General features: G+C 45.0%; 1 protein-coding gene across 2 annotated transcripts in view; it reads right to left on the bottom strand.

The window, feature by feature from the left end:
* LOC126297739 (E3 ubiquitin-protein ligase HERC2) overlaps positions 1-16,111 on the bottom strand; it is a 752,343-nt gene that overhangs the window by 624,508 nt on the left and 111,724 nt on the right. For both annotated transcript variants that reach the window (XM_049988889.1, XM_049988890.1), the window contains 2 exons: positions 15,258-15,487; positions 11,475-11,590 (listed from right to left, as the gene is read on the bottom strand). In XM_049988889.1, coding sequence (XP_049844846.1) covers positions 11,475-11,590; positions 15,258-15,487 — 346 coding nt within the window. The remainder of the gene's footprint in view (positions 1-11,474; positions 11,591-15,257; positions 15,488-16,111) is intronic.

Below are 16,111 nucleotides of genomic sequence, written 5' to 3'. Positions count from 1 at the left end.
GAGCAGGGGATGGTAAAGTACTACTTATGGGAGCATAGAGGGATGAGGTGGTGAGAGGGAAGGACAGCTGGGTGCAGTCAGGAGGTTAGAATTAGGGTGGGGGGAGGTGGGGGGGGGGGGGCGGAAAGGTGAGAGATAAAAAGACTGTGTGGGTGTGTAGGTGGAATGGAAAGACTGTGTAGTGCCGAAGTGGGAATAGAGAAAAGGATAGGTGGATGAGGGACAGTACTAATGAAGGATGGGGCAAGGTTAGTTACAGGAACATAGTATATATTGCAGAGAGAATTACCACCTGCACAATTCAGAAAACGTGGTGTTGGTATGAAGGATTCAGGTGGCACAAGCTGTGAAGCAGTCATTGAAATGAAGAATGTTGTGTTGGACAGCATGCTCAGCAATTGGGTGGTACAGCTGTTTATTGGCCACAGTTTTGTCAGTGGCCACTCATGCAGACAGAAAGTTTATTGTTTGTCATGCCCATGTAGACTGCAGCACAGTGATAACAGCTAAGGTTGTTGATCACATGACTGACTGGTTTCACAGGTAACCTGCCCTTGATGGGATAGGTGATGCTTGCGACCGGACTGCAGTAGGTGGTGGTGGGAGGACCTATGGGACAGTTTTGCACCTAGGTCTATTATAGGAATGAAAGCCATCAGACAAGGGGTTGGGAACAGTGGCTGAGTAGGAATGGATGAAGATATTGTGTAAGTTGGGAGGGTGGCAGAGGGGTTGAAAGCGTAGTGGGTAAGAACAGTCCTCAATTCAGGGCACAATGAGAGGTAGTCAGAACTGTGGTGGAGAAGGTGATTCAGTTGCTCCAGTCATGGATTGTTATGAGTCACAGTGGAAATTCTCCTCTGTGGCCAGACAGTGGAACTTTCAAAGACAGTGTGTGACTGGATGGGTGAGGCACGGGACACTGAATCTGTACATGGTTGGGAGGGTAATTGCAGTCTGTCAAGGCCTCAGTGAGAGAGACCCCTGATAAATTTTGACAGGGATAGCTCATCACTACATATGTGATGGTCACGGGTGGCTAGGCTGTGTGGAAAGGACTTCTTGGTATGGAATGGGTGGCAGCTGTTGAAGTGCAGCTATTGTTGGTGGTTGGTAAGTTCGATACGAATGGAGGTACTGATGTAGCCATTTTTTAGGTGAAGGTCATCATTGAGGAAAGTGGCTTGTTGGATTGGGGACAAGGCGAAGTAAATAGGGGAGAAGGTGTTGAGGTTCTGGAAGAAAGCAGATAGGCTGTCTGCACTCTCAATCCAGATTATGAAGATTTCATCAACAAATCCGAACCAGGTGACAGGTTTGGGATTCTGGGTAGTTATGAAGGATTCCTCTATATGGCCCATGAATTGGTTGGCATTGGATTGTACTATGACGGTCCCCATTGCCATAACCCACATTTGGTTATTGGTTTAAAAGAGGGGGAAGGAACCAAACTATGAGGTAATTGGTCCCTTGTTCCTAATAAAAGAATGCCACAAGAATGAAGGGAAGGCAACAAACACTAAAAGGAACAAAATAAGACAAGTAAACAACAGAGATATGCAAGAAACAGTCAGAAGAGAGTAAAACAAGGAAGCACATTACAGTGGCTGGCCAACCATGAAAGTAAAAAGAAAAGCCAGCCACCCTGCAACACATTTAAACCACCACCCTAAAAATACTACGGTGGAGGACGCAGAGGGACAAAGGATATGTGCTAAAACTCAGATTGAATGATAAAATCCACTCTCATGGATGAAACGTGAAACCAAATCAGCCGATGAGGCATTGTCTGCTAAAATCAATGATAACGAGTCTGGCAACCAGAGATGAAGTCACAGGGCAGCCAAAGAAGGAAAGAACAGAATAATATGGGCCACAGTAAACCGCGCGCCCACTGACACTGAGGTGAGTCTTCATGGTGCAGGAGGTAGCCATGGATCCCCCAGGCATTGCCAATGCGGAGCCGGCAGAGAACCATGAAGTACCTGCAAGAGGGCGAGAGGCCCTCATTGAGGACTTCCACACATTCGTGGTCCCCTTAATGGCTCACAGTTTGTTGGGTGTACTGAGATTTTGCCATTCTGTCTCCCAAAGCTGAAAAATCTTGCGGAGTAATAACAAACGCAGGTCAGTTGTGGGGATGCCCATCTCCAGAAGTGGTTTCTGGGTAACCTGTTTGGCCAGCCTGTCAGAAAGTTCATTTCCTGACATTCCAACATGACCAGGGGTCCAGAGGAACACCATTGAACGACTGGGCGATTCCAGGGCATAGACAGACTCTTGTATGGACTCGTCAATAGTTTTCAGGCTGCTCAAGGAGTCAGTACATAAAAGAAAAGACTTCCCCAGGCATGAACAGAGATACTGTAGTGCACGAGAAATGGCCACCAGTTCCGCAGTGAATACACTGCAGCCATCAGGTAAGGAATGCTGTTCAATATGGCTGCCATGAGCATAGGCAAAGCCAATGTGACTGTCAGTGTAAACCACTTCAGAGCCCCAGAACACGTCAAGAATCGAGAGGAAGTGACAGCAAAGAGCCGCAGGGTTAACGGAGTCCTTAGGGCCACGTAAAATGTCCAGATGAAGTTGCGGCAGAGGCATAAACCATGGAAGCGTACGTGAATGGACCTCAAGTAGAGGTGGTAAAGGGAAGGACTCCAGTTCAGAGAGAAGGGACCGCACGCAAACCGCAATCGTTAGCCTCGACCTGGGACGATGATGCGGGAGATGGACTGTCGCGAGTGGGAAAGGGAGACGGTAATTTGGATGCTCATGAGAACTACAAATGTGTGAAATATAACTGGCAAGCAATTGTGCACGTCTGATTTGCAATGGAGGGACACCAGCCTCCACCAGTATGCTGGTCACCGGACTCGGTGCACAGGGTCGAGTAAATGCAATGCTGAGGGCTCTGCCGAACCACAAACCACACTCCCATAGTCAATTCAGGTGGACCAGGGCTCTGTAGAGCCGCAGCAGCGTAGAGTGATCTGCTCCCCAATGGGTGTTGCTCTGGAAGCGAAGGGCATTGAGGTGCTGCTAGCACTTCTGCTTAAGCTGATGAAGATGAGGAAGCCAAGTCAATCAAGAGTCAAAAACCAATCCTAAGAGTCGACATGTCTTGACTACAGTGAGTGGATCATCATGAAGGTAAAGTTCTGAGTCCGGATGAATGGTACGACGCCAACAGAAGTGCATGACACATGATGTTGCGGCTGAAAACTGGAAGCCATGGGCTAGGGCCCATGACAGTGCGTTGTGGATGGCTCCCTGTAGGCAATGCTCAGCAATACCAGTACTGGAGCAGCAGTACGAAATGCAGAAGTCATCTGCATACTGAGAAGGTGAGACGGAGGGCCCGACAGCTGCTGCTAGACCATTAATGGCCACTAAAAACAGAGAGATAATCAATACAGAGCCCTGCGGGACTACATTCTACTGGATATGGATGGAACTATGGGAGGCACCAACTTGGACATGGAAAGTACAAAGTGACAGGAAGTTTTGGATAAAAATCGGTAGCAGGTCCCGGAGGCCCCACTCATACAATGTGGCAAGGATATGATGTCGCCAGGTCATGTTGTATGCTTTACGTAAGTCAAAAAAGACGGCGACCAGATGTTGCCGTCTGGAAAAGGTTGTTCAGATGGCAGACTTGAGGGACACAAGATTATCAGTGGTAGAGCAACCCTGGCAGAAGCCACCCTGACATGGAGCCAGTAGGCCATGTGACTCCAGGACTCAACCCAACCACTGACATACCATACATTCCAGCAGATTACAAAGAACATTGGTGAGGCTGATGGGCCGATAGCTATCCACATCAAGCGGGTTTTTACCAGGTTTGAGCACCAGAATGATGGACCTCTCCCACCACTGCAATGGAAAGATGCCATCGCACCAGATCCGGTTGAAAATGACTAAATGTCACTTGTAGTCAAATGAGAGATGTTTAATTATCTGGCTGTGGATCCAATCAGGACCAGGAGCTGTGTTCGGACAATGTGCAAGGGCACTGAGGAGCTTCCACTCTGTAAATGGGGCGTCATAGGATTCACTGTGGCGTGTATTGAACGAGAGGACTTTCCCTTCCAGCCGCCATAGGAGAGTGCGATACGCTGGGGGGTAATTCTCCAATGCAGAGGCTTGAGCAAAGTGCTCAGCAAACTGATCGGCAAACGCATTTGCATTGTTAGATAACATGCCATTTATGGTAACACCGGGAACACCTGTTGGGGTCTGGTAAGAGAAAACATGTTTGATCCAACATTTCTTAGTTGCTTCAGTGACATCCGGCGACCACCAAGGGTCTGCCTGACACCTCAGGCACCCTAAAGAGCGAGGAATCATGTTTTCTGCCGCAGAAAGAATTGTTGTAGGCACCTGCTCAATCATGATATCGATGTTACTGTGTGGGGGAGATTCAGTGGTGACAGCAGAGGTGAAAGTTTCCCAGTCCACCTTGTTTAAAGCCCATCTGGGTAGGCACCCATGGGTCTGACACTGGGGCAGTGACAGGAAGATGGGGAAGTGGTCACTACCACACAGGTCATCATGTGCTCTCCAGTGGATAGATGGGAGAAGTCCTGGGCTGCAAATTGATAAATCAATGGCTGAGTAACTACCTCGAGCCACACCGAAATGTGTGGCTGCTCCAGTATTTAAAAGGCAGAGGTCAAACTGAGACAGTAAAGTTTCGACATCTCTACCTCGGCCAGTAAGCATGGTGCCACCCCACTAGGGGTTACGGACGTTAAATCTCCCGAAAGTAGGAAAGGTTTATGGAGTTGATCAATCAATGCAGTTAACACCATCAGGGGTACTGTACCGGCTGGAGGAAGATATACATTGCAGACAGTTATTTCCTGCATCATCTTTATTCTGACAGCCACAGCATCAAGAGGGGTTTGAAGGGGCACAGTTCACTAAACTGAGTTTAGGACATAAACGCAAACTCCACCTGACACTCGATTATAGTCGCTATGGTTCCTGTAATATCCCTTATAGCCACAGAGGGCAGGGATCCACATTGCCGGGAACCAAGTTTACTGGAGGGCAATGCAGACAGCTGTGTGAAGTTTAACAGTTGCCATAGCTCAGCCAGGCGGTGGAAAAAACATCCACAATTCCACTGGAGGATGACATCGTGAGGCTGGGAATCCATGGAACATTCAATGAGGCAGTTTACTCTTAGAGTCACCTGCTGCCACCACTGCCTGAGCAGTCTATATCCATTGTGTCTGAGGGTCTGGCGAGATCTAGGTCCTCCGATCAGCTGCTTTTGCGCTCTTCGGTCACTGGTAGGTGTCATCTTTCCCACTAACAGAAACTTGGGAAGGGAGTGACACAAGGGACCCCTTCCTAGAGAGAGAAGCTGAAGGAGACCTATGCTTCTCCAGCTTAGAAGTGGGGACGGACGTCCCCTATGGTTGGGGGAGGGGGGTTGCTCCCGAAGTAGGTGCTGCAGGGGCAACAGAGAGGGAAATGTCCCCCACCATCAAGGGGGCAGGCATAGTCTTCTGGCTCTGAGAGGTGACTGGGAATGGCAGAGCTGATGGTGCCAGAACTGTTGTAGCAGCAGCGTAAGATGATGTCATACACACAGGATGCAGGCGTTCAAATTTTCTCTTAGCCTCAGCGTAGGTTAGTCGGTCCAGGGTCTTGTACTCCATGATTTTCCTTTCTTTCTGGAGAATCCTGCAGTCTCGCGAGCAAGGTGAATGGTGCTCTCCGCAGTTGGCACAGATGGGAGGTGGGGCACATGGTGTATTGAGATATGATGGGCATCTGCAATCTCGACATGTGACGTAGGAAGTACGGCGGGAAGATGTATGGCCGAACTTCCAGTACTTAAAGCACCGCATCGGGGGAGGGATATAGGTCTTTACATCACAGCGGCAGACTATCACCTTGACCTTCTCGGGCAATGTATCATCCTCGAAGGCCAAGATGAAGGCACCAGTGGCAACCTGGTTATCCCTCGGACCCTGGTGGACAGCCGCAGCAAAGGTCATCTGGCAGGATGGCCCTTGCCGGTAGTCCTGATGCCACAGGGGGATGGGCATCTACCCCTTGGCATATATGGGAGGTTAATGGTGCAGACATCAGCAGAGCGATCCCTGTGTGGTCAGGGGGCTACAAGTAACAGGGTACACGGCGTCTCCACCACAACGGACTGGCTACTGTGATGAATGTCAGGTGAAAAGAAGTCCATGGTCATCGTTGATGCAGAAAGTGATAGTGCATGGTGGAAAACCCTCCCAAGAAGGTGTCCTTGCCCAAGAAATGGAGAATGAGTGGGACTAAAATGTGATGACAAGAAAGTGGGCTAAAAATCTCAATGCACGATGCACGCAATGCACCACATAAGGAGCCCTTCCCTAATTGGCTCACTCTTCAGGAAAATTTTGAAGAATGGAGGTCAAACCAGACAGGGAACCATCACATAAAGGCCGAAAGATTTGAGACTACTTTTAGTCGCCTTTTACAACAGGCAGGAATACCTCGGGCCTATTATAACCCCCGGACCCGCAGGGGGCGACCCACATTTGGTTGTAGGAGATGCCATCAAAGGAGAAGTTATTGTGGGTGAGGATGTAGTTGGTCACAGTGGCCAGGACTGAGGTTGTAGGTTTGGAATTCGTCAGTCCTTGGGAAAGGTAGTTTTCAATACCGGCAAGACCATGTGCATTAGGGATGTTAGTGTAAAGGGAGGTGGCATCAGAAGCAATGGGCAAGGCACTGTGTAGTAAAGGAACAGGAACTGTGGAGAGTCCGTGGAGGGAATGGTTGGTATCTTTTGTATAGCAGGGTAGGTTGTGGGTAATAGGCTGAAGGTGTTGGTCTATGAGAACAAGGCATAGTAACTGGCCACCATTGGGCATTGTGGGTGGTTACGTTTATGGACTTTACGAAGCATGTAGAAGGTACGAGTGCAGGGAGTGGTATGGATGAACAGAGAGACAGAGAGAGAAAGAGAGAGAGAGAGAAATAGAGAGAGAGAGAGAGAGAGAGAGAGAGAGAGAGAGAGAGAGAATGGGAGAGGTTTGGGATGCACCTAAGGATATGAGGAGAGACTGGATTTCTGGAATGGGTTCACTGTGGCAGGGTTTGTAGGTGCACAAATCTGACAGCCCTCATAGCCTCACCTTATTTTAGTCACTGTCCTTCACCCACCTATCCGCTTCCCTGTCCCACTGTAGCACTTCACAGCCTCTCTCTTCCACCTACACATCCAAAGTCTCTCCTCCCCCCCCCCCCTGCTCCCCCTTCACCCACCCCCCCCACCATCCACCCTCTGTCTAACTTCTCGACTGCACCTAGCTAGCCCTACTCTCTCCCCACCTCATCCCCGAATGCTTCCACAAGCAGCACTTTACCATCCCCCACCCCTATCCTGCTATCCCTCCCCATGCCCATCCCAGCCTCCTCTGTACCCCCATCACCCAGATTGCTTCCTCCATCACGGCCACCACAGCCAGAGACAGTGGTCATTGTGTGAGTTGTGTAGTGTGTGTTGTGTGTTGTGTGTTGTGTGTTGTGTGTGTGTGTGTGTGTGTGTGTGTGTGTGTGTGTGTGTGCGACACACAACTCAGAAGGTCTTTTGCCCAAAAGCTTACTTGTTTAGAGGTCTTTTTGCTGTGCCTGTCTGCGACTCAAAATCTCCACTAGATAGTGTGTAGTAATTTAACCTTTTTCATAATACTGTCATACTCCATCATGAATTTTCCATTGCTTGATATTCAGTTTTCCTGTTGATTCTTCCAACTATACAGTAACAGCAGCAGTTGTCAATACGCAGTAAGAAAAGAAGACAAAAGTAAAACAGAAATTTTCCACAAACGCTTCTTTCAGCTAGCCTTCTTATAGTACAAAATGCAAAGTAAACAATGACAGTGAATAAACTAAGTGTTCCTTAAAGAGGATATCCTGTCACACAATTATGTATGATACAGCAAACCACAGTCGGCAGTAAAATGGAGAGACAATTTCGCAGTTTCCAGTCATACTGGCAACAACTGTTGTATTTTTAATCAGTCTTACATCTTTCAATACTAATGAAAATCCAAAGATGTTGGTTGTGTAATTACACGCATTTTACAATGATGTGCAGAAGGTAATGGTTATCATTTCCCATGAGCCAGCAAGGAGTGACTGATTAGTTTTCTGAATAACATTTCCAGACTTAACGGCCACTAACTGTTTACTGTAGAGACTTCTTCACATGTTTTATAGGCTGTAATCTGTTTACAAGTTGGGACATGCCATCTTCCCATGGCTTTTGAAAATTAGAAGAGAGATTGTAACAGTCACTTACGGAACTTGCCTCCTGCTGCTGCAACCTGACTGGGTCCAGTTTTAAGGTCTTTTCTTGCCTTACTATTTTCACTGCCCTGTAAACAGCTTAAAGTCATTCAGCTTCCACTTGTATCACATTACCTGAATGCATGATTGTGTGATTTTTCCTTTGCCCACCATCCTCTCCCCTCTTTACTCTTCCCCTTTAGGTGTAACTGAATATAATACACTCCTGGAAATTGAAATAAGAACACCGTGAATTCATTGTCCCAGGAAAGGGAAACTTTATTGACACATTCCTGGGGTCAGATACATCACATGATCACACTGACAGAAACACAAAACATAGACACAGGCAACAGAGCATGCACAATGTCGGCACTAGTACAGTGTATATCCACCTTTCGCAGCAATGCAGGCTGCTATTCTCCCATGGAGACGATCGTAGAGATGCTGGATGTAGTCCTGTGGAACGGCTTGCCATGCCATTTCCACGTGGCGCCTCAGTTGGACCAGCGTTCGTGCTGGACGTGCAGACCGCGTCAGACGACGCTTCATCCATTCCCAAACATGCTCAATGGGGGACAGATCCGGAGATCTTGCTGGCCAGGGTAGTTGACTTACACCTTCTAGAGCACGTTGGGTGGCACGGGATACATGCGGACGTGCATTGTCCTGTTGGAACAGCAAGTTCCGTTGCCGGTCTAGGAATGGTAGAACGATGGGTTCGATGACGGTTTGGATGTACTGTGCACTATTTAGTGTCCCCTCGACGATCACCAGAGGTGTACGGCCAGTGTAGGAGATCGCTCCCCACACCATGATGCCGGGTGTTGGCCCTGTGTGCCTCGGTCGTATGCAGTCCTGATTGTGGCGCTCACCTGCACGGCGCCAAACACGCATACGACCATCATTGGCACCAAGGCAGAAGCGACTCTCATCGCTGAAGACGACACGTCTCCATTCGTCCCTCCATTCACGCCTGTCGCGACACCACTGGAGGCGGGCTGCACGATGTTGGGGCGTGAGCGGATGACGGCCTAACGGTGTGCGGGACCGTAGCCCAGCTTCATGGAGACGGTTGCGAATGGTCCTCGCCGATACCCCAGGAGCAACAGTGTCCCTAATTTGCTGGGAAGTGGCGGTGCGGTCCCCTACGGCACTGCGTAGGATCCTACAGTCTTGGCGTGCATATGTGCGTCGCTGCGGTCCGGTCCCAGGTCGACGGGCACGTGCACCTTCCGCCGACCACTGGCGACAACATCGATGTACTGTGGAGACCTCACGCCCCACGTGTTGAGCAATTCGGCGGTACGTCCACCCGGCCTCCAGCATGCCCACTATACGTCCTCGCTCAAAGTCCGTCAACTGCACATACGGTTCACATCCACGCTGTCGCGGCATGCTACCAGTGTTAAAGACTGCGATGGAGCTCCGTATGCTACGGCAAACTGGCTGACACTGACGGCGGCGGTGCACAAATGCTGCGCAGCTAGCGCCATTCGACGGCCAACACCGCGGTTTCTGGTGTGTCCGCTGTGCCGTGCGTGTGATCATTGCTTGTACAGCCCTCTCGCAGTGTCCGGAGCAAGTATGGTGGGTCTGACACACCGGTGTCAATGTGTTCTTTTTTCCATTTCCAGAAGTGTACATATCAGATGATATTCTGAGACTTCAATGTTTTTGTATGTGCTGAATAACTTCCCATTTGATGTACTCAATATAATTTTATTTTCAGCTAATGATGGAAAAACAACAATAATTTTTGACTCCACTATTAACCTAATATGTTATTACTATCAATTATTTCAAATTCCAGTGTATGTTCAAAAAGAGGTGAACACACAACATGATATATCATAAATACAATGCTGGGGGAAAAAAATTAGTACACCCGGAAAGATGACATCAATTTCGATCTGATGGTGGCATATGTCACCATGAGTTTAGTAGTTGTACTGATAATGGTTTCAACGTTTTCTGCCAACATATAGTGCAGTGGCATAATTACCACAGCGCCATCTGTGTTTAACCTTTAACAGGAAATTCTCACAGCCAAAAGGCTCAGTGTGGTGCAAATGGGTGAAACAAACAGGCAACAATGCCATGGAGATGCACTCATGCTTCCTACAGTCAACTGAGTGAGTTTGACAGAGGTCCAAGAGTGGTGTTCCAGATGGTGGGATGCTTCTTTCAGAGAATCACTGGACAAGTTGGACGCATTTCATCAGCTGTGCACCGATGCTCGTATGAGTGGTCATGTGCACATTCTCAAGTCCATAGATGAGGTTCCCGATGTCCACATAGCACAGATGTCTGCCACAATTATTGTACTGTTATGCTAGCAGTGACAGATCATACTGCTCCACAGCAAACTGGTGGCATCAGATGATCACTTGGAAGATGGAATGGCAGGCCATTGTCTTCAGCAATGAAAGCAGATTCTGCTTCCATGCAAGTGATAGTCATTTGCACGTGCAATGCAGACATGGCGAGTACTGTCTTGTAGCGTGTATTTTTCCAAGACACACTGGCACTCCCACGCCTTATGGTCTGGGGTGCGATAAGCTATGATTCTCACCTTTGGTGTTTGTGGTGGGGATGTCAACCAACAATCGGTACAATGCAGAATGATGTTAAACATTCTTTTGCCATTCTTGCAATGGGAAGGTGATGTGTACTTTCAATAGAATAACGCTCAGTCACACACTGCCCGTGAAACTCAATGAGCTCTGCAAGGCGTGCTGGAACTTCCCTGCCCAGCATGATCTCTGTACTTGTCTCTATTCAACCACATATGGGATATGGATAAGAAGAGACTTGCGCAACTCATCAACCAACAACTATTACAGAACTATGTGAACAGGGTTGAGCAGACATGGCATAATGCATCTTTACAGTTGACTGGATGCCAGAGTCAGCACCTGCACTGCTGTCAGTTAAGGCTGCATGATGTACTAATATGGTTGACACCTGGTACCTTAGGAACACTTGTGCTGTTGATCTGTAAATGTAATCATTTCATGTACTCCATATTAATGATGGAACAATAAATCTTGAATGAATTGTAAACCTCTAAAAGGGTGTACTAATTTTTTCCAGCAGTGTATTATTGCAAAAGTCCTCTAGATAATTTTTGACAACACTGACAGCATTGAGCAATAGCATTCTACCTTTAAGGCCAGCTACTAATGTTGGTACATTCTGGTCTTCACAGCTACCATGGCCAAGTCGACCATAATTTCCCCTTCCCCAAGTGTACAGTTCACCAGCAACAGTAATGGCAGCACTGAAATAACACAAAGTTTCATTAATAAAGCAATTAACAAAACTGAATATTACAATGATTAATAACAATTAATATTTTTATATTCTTAAAGTAGTATAATAATTAACAGCTTAAAGGTTGTTGACATATGAATTGAAACACTTTCCCTGTTATCACTCAATTTTTAGGTCCTGTAAGTTTTTTGATGCCTGAAAATGAGCGAAGCAGCCATTCAATATCAGGGGTACAAGTTCCAGCAGTTCTACAAAAAGTTACAATCTGCCAGCCACTTTACCTTGATGTTACATCAACTAAACAAGAAATATGATGTGTATTCATAATTCAGGATGAGCCTTATTTTTCAACATACAGCCATAAATTATTTAAGCATTTGTCACAGCGTACAACAAGTACTTTCCTAGTGGCAGAGACCAGCCTCTTGTTTTTGCTTGTTTTAAAATCTGGAATATATAGTGGGTGGGGAACACCATGTAACCTCGGCTTAAACTATAAAAATATTCTGTTGAGGAAAAAAAAAGAGTGTCTATTGCACACATGACTTTCTAATGGTAATTCAAATCAAATATTAAAACTAAATGGCATTTAATCTGACAACTAAAGTACAAATTTTATGTTACGACCAATCCGTCAGTAGTTTTGGTGACTGAACTAATTTCACCTGTTACAGTTAAAACTAACTAGTGAACCTTGCAACTACACACTTCATTATGTTCAAAGAAATCCTTTTATAAAATTAATAGTGACATCAATGTGTTGTTCAGACAAATTCTGTACACACTCTTTATAAAACATTGAAGTTACACTGCTATGTTTCAAATATTTGCATATCACTTCAAAATAATCACTCTTCCATTAACATACCTTATATGTCTGAGGATACAAAATGTTTATTTTAGATCATTTCAGAAACTAGTTTATTCCAGCATAAAAACTGGTTCTTGAAATTAAAGTAATTTTTGAAATATATGTGGCATTGAGCTTGTAAGATATGCCATTTTTTACTTTTCATCATCTGACACACATTCTTATAAGCCAAATAAGCTTATACCCATTTGAATTGACCTTCTTCACTAACATATGCTTCAGCCCTGTTTCAGGATACATCAACTAAACATTTTATAGGTAACCTCTCAATCAGTTTAAAGTTTCTCACATATCACTAGAATAATTTAGATCCTGTCACAAGCCTCCCTTACAACTGATGCTAGGAATTATATTCCCACATCCTGTTGTTCCTGGTTTCCATTTGGTATGACTGACTTGGATTGAGACTCATTAACTGTGTAGACTACTATGTATTTATGTCACTCCACACATCACAATCTTCAGGTACAAACAGCAAATTTTGCTTCTACGTGTTTCCTAAAACCATCTACTGTTATTCCATCATGTCAATGTTGCTGTACTTTTTTTATCTCTTGGATCCCAGAAAGAATTTCTTCTGCCCATCTACCAAACATTCATCATCACACAAATCACACCCAGCTCCATTTCATTTCCATTATAGTTGTAATTATTTCTTCCACTCACGCCTGTTTGTGAACCATCTGTTTTTTTCTTTTTATTAATTTTAGGAAATGCATCACTTAACATGCAGTTGTACTCAATTTTTTTTTTTAAATTACTGATTTCAGTCAAATCCACTCCATCTTTGGGTCATGAAAGATCTATTCAACTCTGCATTCCAAACAGCAATAAATAATAATTCTTTAAATTTACTATTTAGACACAAAATATGTTATAACAAACATGTATTCTATCTTGATACATAAACAAATTACATAGCAATACGGAGTACATTTTTGTTATAACATGTTGGACTTAAATAGAAATTTTCAAAAACGATTATGTTAGCACAACTGTGGAGTGCACGGCTGAACGTATCTTTTATACTTGAAGATGGTCTGAATGTGATTCAAATAAATATTCAGAATAAAATATAAATGAAAAAATATAAACAACAGAGTACTACATCCTAGCCTGTCACGTTGCCAACAGTGGGAATTATAATGTCCAAAGAGCAAAAACAAATTTAGACTGGAACACAAGCTAGAATGTCAGCTGCAGACATAATTAAGAGATCAGACAAGAAGAGATTCCCCTAGACACGCAAACATATGACTACATATCTGCACGTCAATTGCTAAGCTAGTAAACACACAACTGACTTGAGACAGCGGCCATCTTAATTTGGCACCTTGGAAACTAGAGGCTCTCTCCAGTACACACAGTGCAAGTACTCCCTATTGACCAGCCATTATACACAGTTTGCTGGCCGTCAACATCATTGGTTCCGTGTCCTCTGTTGCCATGACATTATTGACAAGTGTGGTTACCAAATTCCTCCCCCTTTTAATCGGCATGTAAGGGTGAAAGTGCCCAGGTCCATGCCTTAAACATCTGGAGATTGTAGAGGGAGAAACTGGACACCCAGTCAGGGGTTCAAAATACAACTGATCTTCACCATGTTCAACTGGTTGCAGAGGTGGCATCAAAGGGAGTGACTCAACCTCCATTGGTTGCTCCCTCCACAGTTTGGAAGAGAAATTTCAAAATGATCTTAAGTCATAATCAGTATGTGGGGGTGGCAAGCCCCATTGCCTCATATGCTGAGGGGAAAATGGACAGCATCTGTACAGGGTGATGACCCTAGAGGTGGCTCCTGAGAAGGCAACCCGCTATGCTCCTGTCACAGCCGCAATTGATTTCTGTCTCTCATGCACCTATCACCTACAACCGCAACCTCAATCAGTTGCTGACTCCTGAGCTGGACCATCACCCCTTCTGTCCACCCTGTCAACACCCAAGCATGTGGACCCAAACCAACATACCCTTCTGGAAATGGGGCACGAACTGGTCTACTGGGGGCAAGTGATAGGGCACAAAGATCCAACAATGTACATGGCCAACAGCCATGCAGGAGCTCTACTGGACTAAGCTCATTTACCAGTGTGATGCGATACATGGCTAAGAAGCGTGAACAAGCCTCCTCTGTGGTATTCTGCTATGGTTTAGCCAATGGTGTTCATTGTCAGCCAAGTGTCAAGTATGTCAATTGACACTGTCAAGACCACATTCCATTAGAAAAAACGTTCAGCAGGTTGTTCAAGTGACATGCAAACACAGGATCACTTGCAATCAAGGCAAAGGGTTGTAGTAGACCTTACACAGTTTGTAAGTCAGACATAAAAGAGTGAGAGCTGAGACAAGTAGAAGTCAACAGATAGCGGTAAGATAGTTGTTACTCTGTCCTTACCTAGTAGGGATGACACCTTCAGCTGTATTTATACGTCTTATTTTATTTACAACTGATTTCGGTGTTACAGTATACTATCATCATGTGTCTCAATGATACGAGGTGATCACGTGGATACTGGGTAATCATAATCATCATCATCATCATCATCATCATCATCATCATCTACCTCAAAGAGTGTGCAAAATACTGATGCCCACTACATTGAACCTTCTTTCCTGCTTACTGTGTGTACAGCCACAACACATCAGTTCATTTTTAAAGTAAACAGCAATTCTTCATTTGCTTCAAATAATTTAAAACAGTATGTTATTTTAAGTTCTCATTCTTCAGACAACAATACCACCTCCTTCAGTTTAATCACTTTTAATAATGGGACAAAAATAATTTAAGTGTGTAGCAGAAAATTACCTGTATGTGCTGCCACAAGCAATATGGATAACAGTTTTCCCAACAAGTGCCTGGATCAATGTCGGGTCATCTCTCGAATTAGTATCACCAAGACCTAGGCGTCCATCATCACCACAACCCCATGCATAGACATTCCCGTCACTTGTCAATGATAAAAAATGTTTCCCATCTGGATGAGCAGCCAATTTCATTACGTCCTTTTCTCCAAATCCATCAACCAACTGGGGGCACTGCAAAAGTTATTAACAAAATACTGCACTTTTCATTATGACAAAATCATGAAGTAAAACACATTTTTTCCAGTTTTGGTGCTATGCTTCCACAGTAAATATTCTGCAAATATGAGTTTCTTTTGTATTTATTTATATAGAGAAAATCTCAGTTGTAAAGTTATTTCTATTACAAATAGTGTGTTTCACCTTGTTAAGGTATCATCAGATTTTATGACAAGATATCAAGAGTATTTCATATCAGCAGCAAGAAAGGTGGTTGGTCAGAACTGATCATGAGTCTCTGACAGAAAGGTCTTTTAGATGGTTTATTCACCATCAGTTTTGATCAACTGCCTTCCTAACCAGTAATATGAAATGCTCTTGATACCTTGTCATAAAATATGATGACGTCTTAAACCAGGGGAAATGTGTTATTTGTAATGGAAACAGCTTTGCAAGTGACACTGTTTCTTTATACAGTCATGAAAAATGGTTGCTGTGCCAATTAGCCTATTATCAAGTGGAATAATTTTTGCTTTTGGATACCTATCATATCATTATACCTCTCATATCTTTATACCTCAAATAACCTTTGACACCCAATCTGGCAGTACTTAATCAATTTAATTATTTTCATTATTG

This window comes from Schistocerca gregaria, chromosome X (genome assembly GCF_023897955.1).
Source record: "Schistocerca gregaria isolate iqSchGreg1 chromosome X, iqSchGreg1.2, whole genome shotgun sequence".
NCBI lineage: Eukaryota > Metazoa > Arthropoda > Insecta > Orthoptera > Acrididae > Schistocerca > Schistocerca gregaria.
Note: the sequence above shows the minus strand (reverse complement) of the source record. Positions and strands in the feature narration are given on the sequence as shown.